General features: G+C 44.5%; 1 protein-coding gene across 1 annotated transcript in view; it reads left to right on the forward strand.

Moving 5' to 3' along the window:
* KIAA2012 (KIAA2012 ortholog) overlaps positions 1–18,987 on the forward strand; it is an 85,674-nt gene that overhangs the window by 41,269 nt on the left and 25,418 nt on the right. The window contains exons 12-16 of the mRNA XM_024196485.2: positions 1,172–1,260; positions 7,134–7,205; positions 8,909–8,980; positions 12,118–12,169; positions 12,270–12,443. Coding sequence (XP_024052253.2) covers positions 1,172–1,260; positions 7,134–7,205; positions 8,909–8,980; positions 12,118–12,169; positions 12,270–12,443 — 459 coding nt within the window. The remainder of the gene's footprint in view (positions 1–1,171; positions 1,261–7,133; positions 7,206–8,908; positions 8,981–12,117; positions 12,170–12,269; positions 12,444–18,987) is intronic.

Genomic DNA, 18,987 nt, shown 5'->3' on the forward strand with positions numbered 1-18,987 from the left:
TAGAGGACAAGATCCTATAGGACCCTCTTGGATGTTTGAGCAAAAGCACATAAGAAAGTATTTCTAGCAGTCAGTCATTCTCTTCATGGAGATTTCAAGGTAAAAAGATGTTTATAATTGGATTGGAGGGGGTCTTTTGATATAAATGAGAAAGGAAAAAACACACAAAATGGTCCCACAAAAAGAGATTGTGGAAAAGTAATCACATGAAAAGATCCCAACTATATTTGATGTTATTTGAACTTAATTGGTATAAAAACCCTACAGCATCCTGTTTGGAAGAGCAAGTAGTAGAAAGCCAGACTGCCTCTGTCTACTCCTTGAAAAGCTGCCATGCCTATGTGGAGCTATTTACTGGCAAGAAAGCAAACAGTGTGTTTTTTGAGTTGTTTCTGGGATTTCACAGTGGCCCTTCAAGTTTATCGCACAAGATCCCACAGATGAGGTTAAGCAAGAAGTTGAGAAGTGAGGAGTTCTCAGAGGAGAGGGTCAGCTCTCGACTGTGGAATGTCACATTCAGATTGGTCCTTTACATTTTTAGGTCATTTCTACAAGAGGCCGTGACTGTGACCCTGCTCTGGATGCAGCACAGTGTTTTAACCCTGGAGTGTCCCTATCTAAGCCCATTTACACAGGCACTGACAGAAGTCAGGACAAGAGACAGCTGCTTTCATTCACCTGATAACTCGATTCCTTGGTTCTGCCTCCCAACACTGACACTCAAAGGACAAAAATCCTACCTCACCATGCTGCTGAAACACACGGGACCAACGCTGGGGGAGACCCTAAACAGAGTAAACTCCTGCTATGCAGTTTTTAATCCTCCAGTGCTAAATTAGCCAATTTTCCAGTATTCAGGCATTTTGCATCATTGAATCTACCGACACAGTTGGCACCTTTACAGCACTTTTATCGGTGAAACCCAGGATTGGATGTGCATGGAGCCTATTGCATCCTCTCACCACTAAAGGGTTCAGATAGGGACATATTTGCAGGGTCTTGTGGGGAAACTTGCACTGCTTATGTTGTAACATTTCTGTAACAGAGAGACAACTTCAGTCTCCAGGACTGTCGATCTAGCACGTTTTAGAAGAGCATTAAAATCACTCTATAAAAATATATAGAAAGTGTTATATATATCCTGATCCAGATTTTCTCATTTTCATTGCAGGAGACTGTGGATTACCCCTTGAAACAGGAACCAGCCTTCATATAAATCCACATGAAACCTCCCCTTTGAGTCAAGAGATGAACGACAAGGTGCGATATATGACAATGTTTTGTAATTTCAATACAGAGGCAAGATGGAAGTAGTGCACATAAAATATTTATGGAAAGGCCCAGTATAAGCTTGCTTTGCATCAAGTGAGGAAAGAATTAGATGTGTTTCTTTCTAGCATCCCTTGGTGATTTTCTCCACAATTTGGGCAGCTATTCAGGTTAAGTATACCTATAATTTGTCTGGGGGTTCACCTTCTTCTGAAAAATCCCATACTGGCCATCGCTGGAGGCAGGACTAGATGGAGCAGTGATCTAATCTGGTAGAGCAACCCTTTCTTAGGTAACCCGTGGAACAGTATTTAGGAAGAGTAAATATTAGAAAGAAAGAAGTTGATCTGAAAAATTATCAACGTCATTTGAAAATACAGGAATAAAAATTGATGATGTCGTTTAAGTGGAAACGTCAAGACCGAGGGTCTCTCTGCCTTAGGCAAGTCTGAAAAGAGACTGGTCCTTTAATTTACTGTGTGGCTAACAGATAAACTCTAACTGGAGCATACTGGAGCTATCTCCCAGCCTCATTTTGCATTTACTTCCCTCTCCCTCACATATTTTCAACAGAAAAGATTTTTTTAATATATCGAGCTTTGAAAATCAACTGGGCTACCTCTGTTTTACTGTAGACTTTCTAATCCATCGATCCTCTGACCTACAATGTAAAGGTGGGACACTACTAGTAGACATTTAAAAAAAGGAAGCTTTTTCACTCTCAGCTTTTAAACCACATCCTTTCCCTGTTGTACCTCACTTGTCCTCTTCTTGACTGCTTAGTAAACTAAAGGATGATGTTAACAGAGGAAAGTGCATTTCGATTAGCTACCTTTTATTTTAAGTCCCGGGAAACCCAGAATGGGGTAAGAGTTGCAGAATTTGGATCCAGATTTTAAACACCAAAATCTAGGGTTTTGGTTCAACCCATCTCTAGCATAAAGAGAAGCAAACCATAAATCCTGAAGGCTAGAAAGACAGCAAGACACTGATTTTAGGAATACTGGTCTTTTGGCAAAGTAGAGAACTCAGGTGTATGAGGGCTGATAGCAAGTACTGTATCCAATTCAGCAAATCGCATTTTAGCTGGATCACCAGCAGGAAGGGAAAAAAGCAGTTACTTGATTGGCCTCCCAGATGCTAAATTAAGTGGTAGAGCAGGGGTGGGCAAACTTTTTGGCCTGAGGACTACATTGGGGAATAGAAATTGTATGGCGGGCCATGAATGCTCACAAAATTGGGGTTGGGGTGCAGGAGGGGATGAGGGCTCTGGGGTGGAGCTGGGGATGAGGAGTTTGGGGTGTAGGAGGGTGCTCTGGACTGAGACCGAGGGGTTCAGAGGGTGGAAGGGGGGATCAGGGCTGGGGCAGGGGTGCAAGAAGGGGTTAGGGTGACCAGATGTCCCGATTTTATAGGGACAGTCCCGATTTTGGGGTCTTTTTCTTATATAGGCTCCTATTACCCCATACCCCCGTCCTGATTTTTCACATTTGCTGTCTGGTCACCCTAGAAGGGTGCAGGTTCTGGCTGGGGGTGCAGGTTCTGGGGTGGGCTGGGGATGAGAGGTTTGGGGTGCAGGAGGATGTTCCGGGCTGGGATAGAGGGGTTTGGAGAGCGGGAGGGGGATCAGGGCTGGGGCAAGGCGTGGGGAGAGGCTTGGGGTGCAGGCTCTGAGTGGCGCTTACCCAAGCGGCTCCCTGAAGCAGTGGCATGTCCCTTCTCCGGCACCTACACGGAGGCGTGGCCAGGCGGCTCTGCACGCTTCCCCATCTGCAGGCACCACCCCTGCAGCTCCCATTGGAGTGCCAGAGGGGGTCATTGGAGCATGTAGGAGCCAGAATGGGACCATGCCACGGCTTCCGGGAGCTGCGTGGAGCAGCCCCCAAACCTGCGCCCCAGCTGGAGTGCCGGAGAAGGACCGAGCCATGTGGTGCGGCCCCAGACTCAGTGCCCCGGCTGGAGCGGGGCCGAGCCACGTGGTGTGGCCCCTGACCCAGTGCCCTGGCTGGAGCACCAGAGCGGGGCAAGCCCTAGAACCCACTCCCCAGCAGGAGCTCCCGGGCTGGCTTAAAATGACTCACAGGCCGGATCCGGCCCACGGGCCATAGTTTGCCCACCCCTCATCTAGATAATACTTGGTCCTACCATGAGTGCAGGGGACTGGACTAGATGACCTCTCGAGGGCCCTTCCAGTCCTATGATTCTAAGTATTTATGAATGCATTTTTGTTTATTAATAATCATATGGAGCATATCAAGTGTGGGAGTTTTGATTCCTTTTTAAGGTCCCTCCCTGTGCCCTTCATTTCACCCATAGCTTGCTCCCCTTTCCATAAGGGCCCAGATCAGGGCCACCTTCCTTAGAATCGAAGAGGGCTGAATGGGACTCTGTTCTGAGACTCTGTCAATCAGCTGAAATAGTCACTAGACTAGAGTGTAACACAAGCTACACCCTTGACCCCAGGGAATGAACGCACGGACTGCACAACACATCCAGTGCCATGAAGACCAAGAGAGGAGAGGTCTGTCATTTTGAAATGCATTTTACTCGTCACCGAGCCCTATCAGTCCTGATATAAAGGTCTGTTTGTTTCAGGGATTCAGCTCTGCTTAAATAAGCAGATATAACAGGGCAGCCCCTGGGAGCTTTGCCCTGGAGAAAAATGGGGGCAAACAGGAGAAATTCAGGAGCAGTGTTTTAATCTCATGATTTTATCCCAGCTCTTATATTAAAGGCCCAGATTCAGGAATCATCTGGTTACAACATGAGAATCTCAGCTTTGATTGTTTTTTAAAAAGAGGTTGATTTCTAGGCCTCATGGTTGCAGAGAAAAGCTTGAAAGCGTGACAGGCCTGTGACCCAAAGGCTCAGAAAGCAGAAGGCAAATAGAAAGAACCCCACATTTTTAAAACATTATTTTTAAGCCTTTTTGAAAGGCCTGACATGGTTTTTGAACACTTGGTGTTGGCAGTACTGAGTTCTGGTACTCAGCACAGCTACGCCTCAGGACAGGTCTACACTTAAACGGTGCACTGGCGTTAGGGTGACCAGATGAGAGGAAGAAAATATCGGGACACGGGGGAGGGGGTCACCGGCGGAGAAAAAAAAAAAAAGCCGAGTGCTGCCGGCGGAGGGAAAAAAACCCGTCAGCGGAGCAAAATATCGAGACAAATTGCATCCTGACCAGAGATCGGTCGGGACGCGGGACAAACACCGAAAAATCGGGACAGTCCCGATTTTATCGGGACGTCTGGTCACCCTAACTGGCGTAGCTGCACTGCTGCAGCAAAGACTCTACCTACAGCGATGGGAGGGCTTCTCCCATCAGCATAGGCACTCCACCTCCGCAAGACAGTGACATCAGTGGGAGGTTGCTGGGGATTGAGGGGAGTATGGAGTCCTCAAAGTCTGTACCCTGGCCCACCCACCATAATAAAACATGGAACACATCAATAGGAGATAAACGGAGCAATTCACATCACTTGGAGCTATTGTTTCAGCCTCTTTGCAGACACAGGCATTAGATGCTGCCTCAGTTTACACTCTGTTCAGATTTGTGGTTTTCTCCACGACTGTAAGAATCATTTTTTAAAAATTAACATTTAAGACAAGATTCTAGAGCACAATTCTGGGGCGGAGGCGGGGGGTGGGGTGAATTCTGCTGCAAGCTCTGTGACAGTGGAATTGCACAGTCTGCTGGGCCCAATTCTTAGGCCTCTCTCCACTCAATCCTTACTCAGACAATTATCTCACTGCCTTCAGTGAAAGTTTTGCCTTAGTGAGGACTGATTAAAAAACAAGTAAAGTCTTCTAGATTTTACCCTGTGATAGAAGGAAAAGGCCTGGGTTCAAGTTTTATATTATTTGTACTTGTGGTAGGATTGCGGCTATTCAGGCGCTGTAATGAGGGGCTGGGGAAAAAGACATTTACAGACTGAACCCTTTTTATTAGAAGTATTATTTACAACATACAAACAGATCTTATTGTACCACAACTGATACTATGATTACATGACTGGAACAGCTGACCAGGTCAAATCAAGGCTCAGAGGCTATATTGGGCATTTAGAACTCTCTGAAGACCAAATTACATACACCTTGATGGGGCCTTGTTTTCAGATGGCAGGTGCTCAGCACTTTCTCTTAAATCAGGAACCTTAACAGCGTCTCAAGTTGGGCACCCTAAGTCACTAGTCACTTCTGAAGTTCTTGGCTGTAGTTTAACTAATCAACACCAGAGACTAAACAATTGTTACTTGGTCAGTCTCCTGGTATCTGATTCATCTTGTTTCATGTTATAAAAGTCAGGAATCAGTTCCTGAAATTCTCAAGTAGGCAACACATTTCACAGCTGAGAAGTGCTGTTTTGGGAGGGTACTGGCTATCAACTGCTATGCCCTTACTAGCTCTTAAAAGCAGGACAAGTGTTAAAAAGTATTTTATGACTGGACAAAGAAAAGACAAGAGATAGGCTATAAAAGGTATGGGAAATAAATGCATAGTCAATGCAATCTTGCAGTTCTATTGCATGATCCCAGTAACACAATGGGAAGTTGCCAACTGGCAGATAAATTGACCTGTGTGCTCATGAAAATGAGGTACCGATACCACCAGCTGCAACTTGTATTAAACAAGCTTCCCACACATCTATGCCAATTCAGGCTCAATCCTGACCTGCAACAACCTAGCTATTCCAGTCCTGGGCCTGTTTAGAGCAAAGGCTGCCAGTCAATGTGAATGAACTATGCCTCAAAATTGATTGATGGTTTTGTGATTAAGCGTTTTTAAACACTGATAAATAGTGATGATTGTTATGTGAAAGCATCAACTGGCAGCAAAATTACCTTTCTGCAAGTTACTGCCTATCCACTATGATCCACTTAACAATATGTAATCCAAGTGAGCACCACTGTATTTATAGTTAATTATTTATACAACACCATAAATGTACCCAGCATTTTATAACACACAAAATAGAGACAGTATCTCTCTGCAAGTTAGAAGAGCTTACACTAGTTCAGGGCAACAGCTCAGGAATGAGAGAATGCGGATACAACAATGATGAGGAAAACAGTGCAGGTTGATTAGAGCTGAAGAAAAAGAGCACATAGTGACTAAGAAGTGGGAGGCTGGTCCAAGCACAGGGTGAAGCATAACAGAAGACATGAAGCTTCTTCTGTGGCCTCATTGACACTAGACAAGCATACTAACCACATCCTTCAGCACTCCTGTAAAACACTTCCTGAAGTATCCCACAAGGCCTTTCAAAATTTCCCAGAATCTACTGCTTCTAGGGGCTGTGCCAGGATCAATGGGATAAATATCCAGTTGACATTGCACTAGTGGTGTACTGCAGAGCTAGTGTGATGAGAGAGAAAACAGCAGCAGGCTCTTTTAGTTAACTACAATCTAGTGTGGACACACCACACTATGGGCACACAGTGGTGCAATCTGACCCGTTCAATTCTCCAGCACAGACAAGCTGTGTATGTCCTCAGAGGTTAACATCTTAACAATAATTTGCTTTTTGTAACACATTTCATTCAAAGGTCTCAGGAACACTTTATAAACATTGCTTAGGACAACACCCTGGTAGAAAATAGAATGTAGAGGAATCACTTCGCCCACCACTGAAATACGCCCACCTCTGCTCTGTAACACAGCAGCTGTTTAACAGTGTGCAGCAACACTGCACAGCTATTTAGAGCAGGGAGATGTGTTAACCATAAATCAGTTTGTGCTAGTTTCAGGCTGCTCTCAGGAGTTAATATTTTCTGTTATGAAAGCTATTTCTGAAAATATTTGTGATATTAAATAGCATTCATTGTAAGTCAAACCTCTGCAGTTCTTGTTTATCTTCACAGAAAGGCTCAGAGTCCTTGGGAGCAGCTGTCCTGAAGAAAGGAGAGCCTCAGAGTTTTATAAATAAAAAGCTGGTATGTTAAAACAGGAAAAAATTACATAAGTAATGTATAATATGTCATTACAGCCCTTTATGCCACACGTAGGACTAACATTTTAAAAAAGATTTTAGTTACATTGCAAAGAATATCTTCTAGATTATTTAACTTCTCAGTAACAAAATTGGGAATAGAATCCAGCAAAGGAGACAAAGTTTAAAAAAAAGACATTTCAAAATAGCTAAACCAGGTATTTTCAGTGCGCATTTAAAAATGGAATGGTAAAAGATGGCCTTGGGGCAGTTTTATTGGTTAAAATCTAAAACCAGAAATACTAATTTTAAATCACCTCTAAAGTTTATAATCCACAGACATTCAGTCAGATGCTTAGCTGGGATGAAACAGTCTCTCTCCATTGGCTTTAACAGAGCTACAACACCTTACACCAGCTGAGGGTTTGGACCACAACCTGCCCTTTAGTCACAAAACTGTCACCTTTCATTTCCTTTGCTTCTTTTAAAATAAAGTTCTAAATGCCCAGAAACTAAAGCATTTTGTTTGACCCAAAACAATGTTTTTCAATTGTACAGTCAGTGCTTTGCATCTCAAAGTGCTTTGCAAAAGGTATCATAGTTTTTAAGGCCAACAGGGACCAACCACTAGATTATCTAGTCCAAGCACCTGATCAGTATTCCTGATTTACAGGTGGGGAAACAGAGTCACAGTGAGGCGAGTCTGATCTCTCAAGTCCCTGCACCACTTCAGAGTCCCAGTCCAGTCCTGTCCATGGGATGTTTTGGCTGACGTGATCAGCGTTTACATTTAAATTGGTTAATAAATAGGTTACAAAATTAACACACCATTGAGAGGAATGGGGCAGTTTACAAGTTTTGGTTTCAGGCTGTCTGCCAGATTAACAGAGACATCACTTCATCTTGTTACACTTTACACCTGGTTCACATTGCTAAGATTTTCTTCACAACCATGAAGTCTAGAAACATTTTTAAATCATTACATCTGATTCTGGAGCATAATTCTGTGGCAAAGGGGTAAATTCTGCAGCCAGGTTACTCTACAAGATGTTACACCTACTGTCCTTTGAGTTTGACCATAATAAATAATGTTTCCTTTTCATTGTTTATTAAGCATCGACAACATGCTCTGGACCCATCTTCCTGACCTGGTCCATCATGGCTCTGCTCTTTCCTCCTATAACACCCTCTTCCATGAACAGTACAAACCATGCCCTTCCCTGAAATACGCAGTACTGCACAGCCACACAGATTAAAGAGAGCTCTCAGAACCTCCATGACACTCACATTACCAGCCAAAACAACCCAATGATTTTATTGCTGTTTCCCTCAGCCTCCTTTCCTCACAATCCCTTAGCATTTATAATAGCTGCTTGCCATGAAACTTTGGCTGCAGTCTTTCACTTGGGGCTCTACATGGTGCAGAGACCTGCCCATGCTGATCCGGTTTCACCATTGTGGCCTTTGCCTATAACTTCTTTGTGGCAGAATTTACTTGTCTGTAAGACACAATGCATATTTGTGATGCTGTGTAAGCAAACAACAGATGTCCCTAATCTCATATACTATAGGATAGCTTTTCCTTTCTTTAGTGTTTGTTCTTATTTCAGCGGTTGATATCATGAGGCATGAAATCAATAGATATGTGAGTTGTTTAAGTAGTACTAACTATAATTGTCATGCCTCTGATGGGATTTATCTTCACAGGAAGTCACCCTGCCCTTGGAAGCAGTTGCCCTGAAGAAAGGAGATTCTGGGGCTTGTACAGCTAAAGGGCTGGTATGTTCAAAATAGAAATTCACCAAATGTATTTAAATGGATGGAAGGAAACCCTTGGACAGAACACGCAACCCAAGTGAATGGGCTGTACATTCAGGAAAATGCACGTAGAGCTGAGGAAAGTGGCCCCACAGCCTGAACTAGCAGCTGTGGAGAGGAACAGTGATGTAGCCTGCTGTACCCTAGTGGGGTAATCATCCTGTGGATTTTAGCTGTGTATGAACTCCCTGGCTACACTGCCAGTCACCAAAGCTACACAATCCACCCTCCTCAGCTGCAGAACAATTCAGCTCCCTATCATGTGGGGGGAAGAAGCGGAGTTGCAGAATCCTCCTGCACAGAACCCTACTTTGTGCCCCTTACCTGAACATAGTCCAAATGCTGCATTTAAGCCTTGGAGCATCCACAAATGGGGCCAAAAGACTTGGCCCACTATGCCTAAGGTTTGAAATTTGCCATGAAAATGAAACGTTTAGATATTGGAGGAAGCCTTTACCACCCAACTGCTGTTCTGTAGCCTGCGTCAAGTTAGTTTTGTTTTCTTAGTCTCTCTCTAGAGTTTTTAAACTGTGATTTGGAAGCAGTTAGCAGCATGGCCACTTTAACCAGTTACAAGTAATATGGTTCAGTTTGTGTCCATCCCGCCCAGAAGCTCTTCCACCATCACAGCCATATTTGTATCAGTATTCTGGGCAGTAGGGAACAGAGTGCCTAAAGCACATAGCATTAGCATGGCATAAGCAGCACATGGGGCAATGCACTCTGGGATGTCCTATTTCTCACAGAGCTGGGAGAAGGGAGGATTGGCCAAACCAGTTAGACAAACGTGGTTAGCGTGTCTCGTACACTGTGGAGACAGCGTGCTGAACTGCTCACAGGCAGACACCAGGTTATACGCTTAGGCCACTGCAGACACAAAAGCACTGAATAGCAGCAATAGAAACACAAAGTTCCGTACACATACAAAATCCAAGAATACACAATAGTCAGAATATTACTAGTTCCACAGAACCTTTGCCTGTAGGTCTCCAATAAACTATATCTCAAGCTCTCGGAACAACTCCTTCTCTAGCACTGACCAAGAGGTAGGAGTGCCTGCACTGGGGTAGCAACACAGACTCCTCTCCTTCCCAGTGTGCCCTGTTAAAAGGATATTCGCAGACAGGTCTCCTCTCCCCCTACTCTTTCATGGACCAAGACTGCTCTACAGCATGCCCTGAGTTTACTTCTGAGGTAGGGACAAACTTCCCAGGCCCTACTTTCCCGCCCTCCCCCTGACAAAAAAGCCAGGTAACAGTGGGGAAAACGGGAGCCCCAACAATCAGGGAGATTTATCCCAGCTTCTTAAATAGCATCGACTGTCTCCCTACTGAGGCACCTTCCTTTTCTCCATGCTGCTTGCTCTGTCACATCACTGTTTAAATGTGCGTAAAGTTAATGGATATAAAACCCCAAAATATAAAGAATTCTAGTGGCAATTTAGGATGAAGAAGGCGGGTGTGTGAATTTATAAGCAAGTCAGAGGGGAGGTGAAAAGAGGTGACCCCTTCTTCTCCACTAAAGAAGTTTAAAAATAATTAAACCAGATAAAACTAAGCAAGGCTCAAAGGAGGCATGTGGTACCACCCACACTTCTCTTTTGTGCAATGTACATTACACACATTTAAAAAAGCACTTGGGTGTGACTTTTTACTAGCTTTAACCAAAACCCATGAATTTTGCCATGACAAATCTCTGATTTTCTCTCAAATTTACCATGGCAAGACTAGAGCTCTATCTTGCACAATAGTGACAACAGTGGCACGAGAACTCAGGAATTCTACCTGAGGCTAGATCTGTTCAATGACTAGTGATGCGGAAAAAGGAAGCAAGCTAATTAACCCTATGTACCAATCAGTCACCGTCAATTGCCTGTGCCAGATAGAACATGGTGTTGGTTATGGACACCAATTAACCTCACAACTGAGGAAGAGCAACTGAGGTAAGAGGGAACTAACAAACAGAGACAAAATCTGAAGAAAACAAATATGAGAAGATTAATAGGGCCACTGAAGTCAGTGGAGTTTGCTCCAGATTTGCTTGGGTGTAAAGAACAGCAGATTTTAAGTTAAATTAGAAGCTAAGGGCCTGATTCTGCTGTCCTGTCATAGGCAAACCTATTGAAATTAATGGGAATTTTGCCTGTCTATGGTCTGGAAAATCACTCTCTTTGGAATTTGTTAAGCTCTCTTTGCCCAGCTGCCCTAGATATGAAGGTTTCAGATAGGCTCAAACCTGCAAGGTGGGAGTTGAGGGCACTCTGCTTCTCACTGGACTGCACTTCGTAGCATTGAGACTCATGTGCCACAGACAACAATACATCTCATGCTATTGTTCAGTTTATACTTTCCTGCACTGTCTCAGTTTTTGTAGTCTACAACCACCTTCACTATGTGCAGCTCCAGCAGTCAGAAGGGGATCCGCTCTTGAATAAGTAACGTATTAATCATCATTAATATGGGAGCAGTGCTACTGTTGCTCCCAGACATTTCTGTCTTCACTTTCCAGTGTCTCTCACTGCCTTGTCTGTCACTACCTTGTTTGTTCATTTTCTTTTCATAGACATTATTACTTGAGGGAGGACATGTGATGCAATATGAAAATTAATTCAACTTCAGTGGAGAGACCTGGTTTAGTGACAGAATTGGGAGCCAGGAACTCAGTCTGACACAAACTCCCTCCATGATTTTCTGAAAGCAAAATCTTCCTCCCTTCTGCACTAATCCCAAGTAGCCAGGTTCAGCACAGGGAAGGTTCCAGGGGATAGAAGGAATCCTTCTCCCAGACTGCTCTATGAATACTATTGCAGCAACCTATTCTGCAGCTGTGGCAGGAGCAATGGGGCTGCTCTTCGCTGGACAGTGAGTTAGAACATGACCCTAAGCAGGAGTTAACCAACAGATTGTTGACCAGAACTTTGCAGTCACCATAGACAAGGACAAGTCAAGTTCCTTGTGTCAGATGGTCTTGCGTAAACCTTATCGGGGCCAGGATTTTTATGACCAGCTGCCACAATGTTGCATTTTACTTGCCCTCGTCTACACTGACTGTTCATATTAAAAAGGTGCTTCTCTTTTTTTTTTTTTTTAAAAAAACAGGAAATTAGAACACAGCAAGGATATAGACACTGCATAGAAAACGAACATAAAGGTACAGTTAGTTGGTGCTTGCTCATTCATTTTAATTTTTACTGCATCATTTGATCTACGAGCAAATACTATTGCTAATTCTTCCTCCATTTTGCCAGTAGGAAATGGAGGCTCTGTTCCTGAATTCAAAGAGAAGAGCCAAGATTGTGAACCTGAGGTGTCCAGAGAGACTCAGGGTCAACACACTGAGTTGTGCTCTGACTCACCGATGCATTCCAACGGTGTAACACAGACACCAGGAGCAAAGCAGCAGGAGGACAGTAACTTTGTGAAAGGTGAGAAATCCATGATCATCTCTTTTTCATACAAGGCTGATACCTGTTTACAGCAATGTGAGAGAAGGATTTTTCTATCGTTTGAAAATGCATTGGATTGGAAACCAATAATTTCTGGGACGTGATTGTTTGAGAATCATTGCTGTGCTATTTTCTTCCTAGGTAATAGTCCATATTCAAAGCTTCTCCACTATTCAGGTCTCTGGGAAAACACAAAGTTTGCATAACAGGAACTCTTGAAAATTTTACACAGAATTCCTAAGTCCCATTGGACTCCCAATGAGATTTAGGATCCTAAGTGCCATAGGGACTTTTGAAAATGGGATATAGAAGCTTCTGAAAATTTTACTCCTCTGTATTTTTTTTTTATTTTATCGTGCGTGGGAACTTCGTCATCTATTTAGCCAACAGTGAGTTGGTACCTTATTAATCAGCAACCATCCTTTAGACTAATAGGCATCTGGGAGTCTTCAGGTTTGGGTGCACAATAACTAAAAATTATATATTTGTTTATTATTGCTCTGGAATCAAGGCCTAATGTTCTAACTCAGCCCTTATTCAGATGACACTCCCAGTTAAATCAGGATTTGGCCTAATATTATTAAGCACAATTTCCCTTACATATTCAAACTTTCCATGTTAGGAGACGGGGATTCTGACTCAAGCTGAGTCATTGATTTCATTTCAGAGGAGGGGTTGTGTGGACATTTACTTTGGTTTCAATCTGGATGGGTTTACACCACTTGGCCCAAAGGAGTTTTCAAGGTATAACAGCAGAATTTGGCCCCTTGCATTCCAGGTTCAAACAAGCCAAAAACTTAAAGCAAAATACACTCAAAACAGAGGCACTACCATATGTGAATCTGAGCCAACTTAAAACAGAGCCAAGGTCCAACTCAGAAGTTTGGGAGTCTTGATGATCCTTTCAGTAAAATTTACCAAGTTTTGAATTTCAAATTAAATGCCAGAACAAGAGAGAGTTGTATATGGTTCTGGGATTTCACTACAAACATTTCACACAGCTCTAATCCCAAAGTTACTCTTGAACCCAGATCTCATGTATGATAGCCATGGGGCCGGTTCATCCCTGGTGTGACTCCATTGAACTCAGTGAAGTTACACTTGGATTAAACTTAAACCATTGTGTTAAAAGCAGAGGACCTGGTTTTGCAACTCTTATTATACTGAGCAGCATTTACATGAATAGTGCCATTGCTACTACTTGGTACAATTCAGCATAAAGGTTGCAGAATTGAGCCCCAAGCTAACAAAGTGGACTTTGATGTCATTTGCCAATTGGTTTTGTATGCCAGAAGTTGTTCAGTTTCCCACTCAAAAGAATGCATTTTTCCCTTGACTAGTTTGTAGCCTGCACATGAAAGAAAGAATTGTTTGGTCCACATTGCTTTGTTTAACTTCCAGTACAGTTTTATTTTATTTTTCAAAACCATGGGTCAGTCAATGACAAAGATGTTTTCCTTCCAGACAGTTCACTCACTTCTGGGGGCATTCATGGAGAGTTTGACAGCTTTATCTTCTTTCTGAGTTACTTACACCTATGACTTCATTGCTTTGAAACTGATTTGGGGTTTGGTCTGACATGAAGTGTAGATGTCAATGATTGGGGCTAAGTATGTCACCTGCATTTGTTTTATCTTGTAATGGCCAATTTAATCATGCATAACTTCTTGTTAAGGCGTGTAGGTGAGGTGGAAATGCTGACCAGAGTTTCATGAAATTCTTTCCTTGCTGCTAACAGACCATTTAATATCTGATAGACCATATGAAATGTTTTCCTAAGGGCTTAGAATATTTGGGGTGTTCTTTTTATAGAGCAGGAGGTCATTAATGAGCAAGTGCAAGAAATGTGGAAATAGCCTGACAGGTCCTGTTGAGTCAGTGAGGAACTGTCACTCTGCTCCTGTGCTTTTTCTTCTCGAGCCTAGTAACACTCATGTATGTCTGAAGAGACTGACATTACAGGTCTATTTTAATACTTGAATCATTTCCCTGCTTCTTAGATCTTGGATCATAAGGGAGTGTAGTTTATCCCCTCTACATATGACCCTTTCAAAACAGTACCTTCTAATTCTCTCTCATCTTTCCCCCCTAGATTCCTTGAATTTCATAGGCCCAGCTCAAAAATTCAGACCTGGAGTAGGTAGGTGCAGCTTCCCTTTAGTCACTGGATTACCACACACTTACACCAGGTCTGATTTTGGTCCCAGTCTCCATTTACTATCTCAGGTTTTATAGACAAGCCAGAGAAAGCTGCTTCATTCTCCCCATTTCTGGACTGTTGTGGACTGGATTGAAAAGACAAACCATAGGCAGGAGCCTAGCAAAATTCCTAGAAAGCTTTTTTGGTGTTACACGGGAATTAATTCCCATTTACTTTAAGGGGAGATACTTAACTAAGGGCAGGTCTACACTTAAAATACTGCAGCAGTGCAGCTGCACCGGCGCAGCTATGCGCCACTGTCGTGCTTCAGTGAAGACACTGCTACGCTTAGGGGTAGTTAATCCACCTCCATGAGAGGCGGTAGCTATGTCCATGGGAGAAGGCCTCCCATCAACGTAGCACTGTCTACACCAGGTGTTAGGTCAGTATAACTACGTCACTCAGGGATGGGGATTTTTCACACCCCTGGGCCATGTAGTTATACCAACGTAAGTTTGTAGTGTAGTCCTGGCCTCAGATGCGGCACAGTGCTTTACTCTTAATTGTTCAGTGCCAGTAACCTGAGTCTCATAACTGTGCAGCCTTATAATATAAAGCCTATCTGTCATGTGACAACAGTAAAGACTCCCAAAAGAATGTGAACTGTCCTCTAACAAAGAAGGAATTTATTTTAGAAATAAGGAAAATGGTATTACACTTCAAGCTACTCTGTCTCTCACTATTTCAGTGGAGTGCTTCTGCCTAGAACCCTACCACTCCCGCCTGCTTGTCCTCTTTCTAGATATACACTCACAGATAGGACCAACATTACCAGCATGCCACAATTTTCAGTACACAACCACAGAGTTTTTCCTTATAAAGCATTTTCTGCTAGCAGGTCCTGATGTCCCCATTGTCAAAAATGGACTCTGATTAGACTGAAGTCTGATTCGAAGCACCACTGGTTAACAGTAAAGAATCAGTAATAAGAACTGGTCCAAGCCCCTGCAGACCCATTAATTTGAGCCCACTCTGTAATTATTCAATTGAAAGGAGTGCTGAGTCAGAACAGGAAGCAAGAGGAAAAAACAGCACCATTCAAGTGGGCATCAGCCAGGGGCATGTAGTCCTGGAACAGCCGCAGGTTAGAGAGAGTAGGTGATGGCAGTGTTAGGAGAGGCCCTGTATAATAATCCACACCCCCTGAGCGACGTAGTTACACTGACCTAAGCGCTGGCGTAGACAGTGCTATGTCAGCGGGAGAAGCTCCTGCGGAGGTGGAGTTATTAAGCCGACGGAGAGCTCTCTCTCATCGGCTTAGAGTGTCTTCATCAGAAGTGGTATCTCGCAAGGTTGGGAGGCAGGGTTTACATGTTGCCACCTAGCAGCTCTTGAACATCCTGGCTGGTTGATGGAGGCTGGAGTGACCAAGCACTGGGACACTTTCCGTCTCCAAAAGGCAGCCAGCAGCACAGCCTGCTCTCTTCTTTACACAGTTTGGAGGAGGAGGGAACAGAATGACTATTGCAACTGCAGTTTCTGCAGCCGGTCTGAACTGGCCCTGCCAACTGTTTCAATAAACATTAGGAAATGTTCTGTCCTGACCCTTATTAAGTTGTTACGGCTATGTGACAGGGCCCCAGCTTTTAAACAGTCCCTTGGAGGAACTGCTTCGATGTGGCAGTCCCCCAAGTGGTCTCACTCTTCCCTAAGGGTAGGCTACGCAGCCTCAGTGCCTCCAAGACTGAGCCTCCAGGCTCTAGCACTCTTGCTTCACACCGTGGGCTCTGTCCAATGGGTCCAACTGAGATACACACCTGGTCCGAGACTTTTATATTCTTCAGGGACCAATGCACCTCAGCGAGTTTTCACAGTGACACCAGGCAGCCTCTCCAAAAGAGTTGGATTTATTAGTCAACTGGAACACAGCCAGCGGCGGCTCCAGGCACCAGCGCTCCAAGCACGTGCCTGGGGCGGCAAGCCACGGGGGGCGCCCTGCCGGTCCCTGCGAGGGCGGCAGTCAGGCAGCCTTCGGCGGCATGTCTGTGGGAGGTCCGCCGGTCCCACGGATTCGACGGCAATGGCGGACCTCCCGCAGGCCTGCCTGCCGTGCTTGGGGCAGCAAAAAAGCTAGAGCCACCCCTGAACACAGCATCGGGAAATCCTTAGGGCTTACACTGCTGCTTAAGTTGAGCTAATTTATGTAGCTCAGGGGTGTGAAAAAGCCACCCCCCTGAGCGACGCAAGGTACAGTGACCTAAGTTCTGTCCACACCAGCGCTATGTTGGTGGGAGACGCTCTCCCACTGACATACCTTCTGCCTCTTGCAGAGGTGGAGTAATTATGCCAACGGGAGAGCTCTCTGCCATCGGCATAGAGCATCTTCACCAGACGCACTGTGGCTGCGCCGATGTAGCGCTTCTAGTGTAGACTAGCCGTTAGGTTAACATAGAGAAATAAAGGTGAAGACATAGTCCAGTCTGGCCAAGCCAACTCTCCCCACCCTGCCAAGCTGCCATTGAATCCACTTTTGGCCGTCTCCTGTTATCTCTTTTTCAGTCCAAGGTGAGAGCTGCTGAGTCCCTCCAAAAGCCAACTCTTATCCCAGTATCCTGACACTTCCTCTTCCACTGCTTTGCTGCAGAGGCACGCTGAGCTCCCATGCTCCATCTGCTGGAGTTTCCCATTGTTAGGTGTTCATTGTTCAGTCCTTGGAGTTCCCATTTTCTTTTCTGGATCCTCCATTGATATGGTCAATTTCAGTCAGTCCTTTAATAACCTGACCCATTCATTCACCCCAGACAGTTATGACACAACACCTCGTAACTCTTTCTCTGCCCCAAGAGTGGCTTTAACTCTTTTTCACTCTCTGGGTAGCAATGCAGAGTACAGACGGAAACTGAAGCATGCACCGGCATCATAAAAATATTACAGAAAATTTCCACTTCATCACAGACAGCTTTATATCGCCATTTCATCCAACAGAGAGGATGCTTCAAGTGTCTGTGTCTGGTAGAGATCAGGTCTTGCATGGGGACAAGTTTGTGAAAGCTCAGTCTGGATAAGAATGAGGTGACGATGGTTGGCTGGAGAAAGCAATTGGAGAATGTGGCAAACATTACATGGGCAAATCTGACTGGAGCTGTACTTCTACTAGTTGTCCAAGTTCACTATGGGGGGTTGTTAGATTGCCAGCTGCTTTTAGACTGAGCACATAGCAGGAGTGAACTGAAATCTGGAAATTTCCTTCCTCATCACCCTTTCAATGTTTCCCAGTCATGAAAACTGAGGAACTGTCAGGTACCATTATTTTTCTCTGGAACAGATCCAGGATTGTAGTATGGAACCTATCACTAGGCACAGAGTAGAGGCATTACAGATATGCCCTGCTGGGAGGCACTTATGACTTGTCATTTGTTCACAGTTCATCAATGGGAAGTGTGGCAAGGAAATCTGGGCCTGATTTTTCACTGGTCTCCAGCTTGTGGAGCCCTTTAATCATGTGCAAAGGGAATGTAAAGAGCTACCCTTCTGATGTGGGAGTGCTTTACACACACTTGGCACAGGTTTCAGTGACTACACCAGCCAGTAGAGACTCAGGGCAGGGAGAAAAAGATATCAGGGGCTTGACAGGTTAATGATAATCGGGCAGAAGATTAAGTGAATGAGACTGATTCAGGTTATTAAAGTGCCAGCTGGCTCTGCATGGGTTACAAGGGAGTGAGAGGCCACAAGGAGCAGTCCCACAAATACAAGGGCCAGTCGCACTCAGGATGCAGAGTGCAAGGATTGCATTAGACTGGTGTCACTGGTGACTGTAGCCTCCCCAAAAGTGGTAGGATGTAACCAGAGCCAGGGCCCTATTTCTCCTTTGCATTGTCAAGCAGAGCCAAGCTGGTACAGTGGACAGCACTAAAGGTATGTCTACACTGCAATTAAACACCTGTGGCTGGCCAGGGTCAGCTGACTCAGGCTCGCTGGGCTTAGGCTACGGGGCTGTAAAATTGCTGTGTAGATGTTCAGGCTTGGGCCTAAGCTCTGAGACTCCACAAGGGTCCCAAATGTCTACACGGTAATTTTTAGCCCTGCAGCCTAGCTCTGCAAGCCTGAGTCAGCTGACCCGGGCCAGCCACAACCATGCCGGGGGTCTTTTATTCCAGTGTAGACATACTATAGTGCCACCGTAACACTTCAGTAGAGCACCTGCTTTCCCTGAGCCTTTGGAGGAATTCTGGCAGTCAGACAAATTTCTTCCAGTGACCTGCATTGTGGTAGGATTCTTTCTCAGCCCCTATAATGGGGCTAGTAGCTAAAACCCAGGAGCTGGCCCAAGTAACTTAAGTCAAATTTTCATACCTGAAAGCCTCAAATTGGGCCCCTAAA

Source organism: Terrapene carolina, unplaced genomic scaffold, assembly GCF_002925995.2.
Source record: "Terrapene carolina triunguis isolate 2854851 unplaced genomic scaffold, T_m_triunguis-2.0 Scaffold62, whole genome shotgun sequence".
NCBI lineage: Eukaryota > Metazoa > Chordata > Testudines > Emydidae > Terrapene > Terrapene triunguis.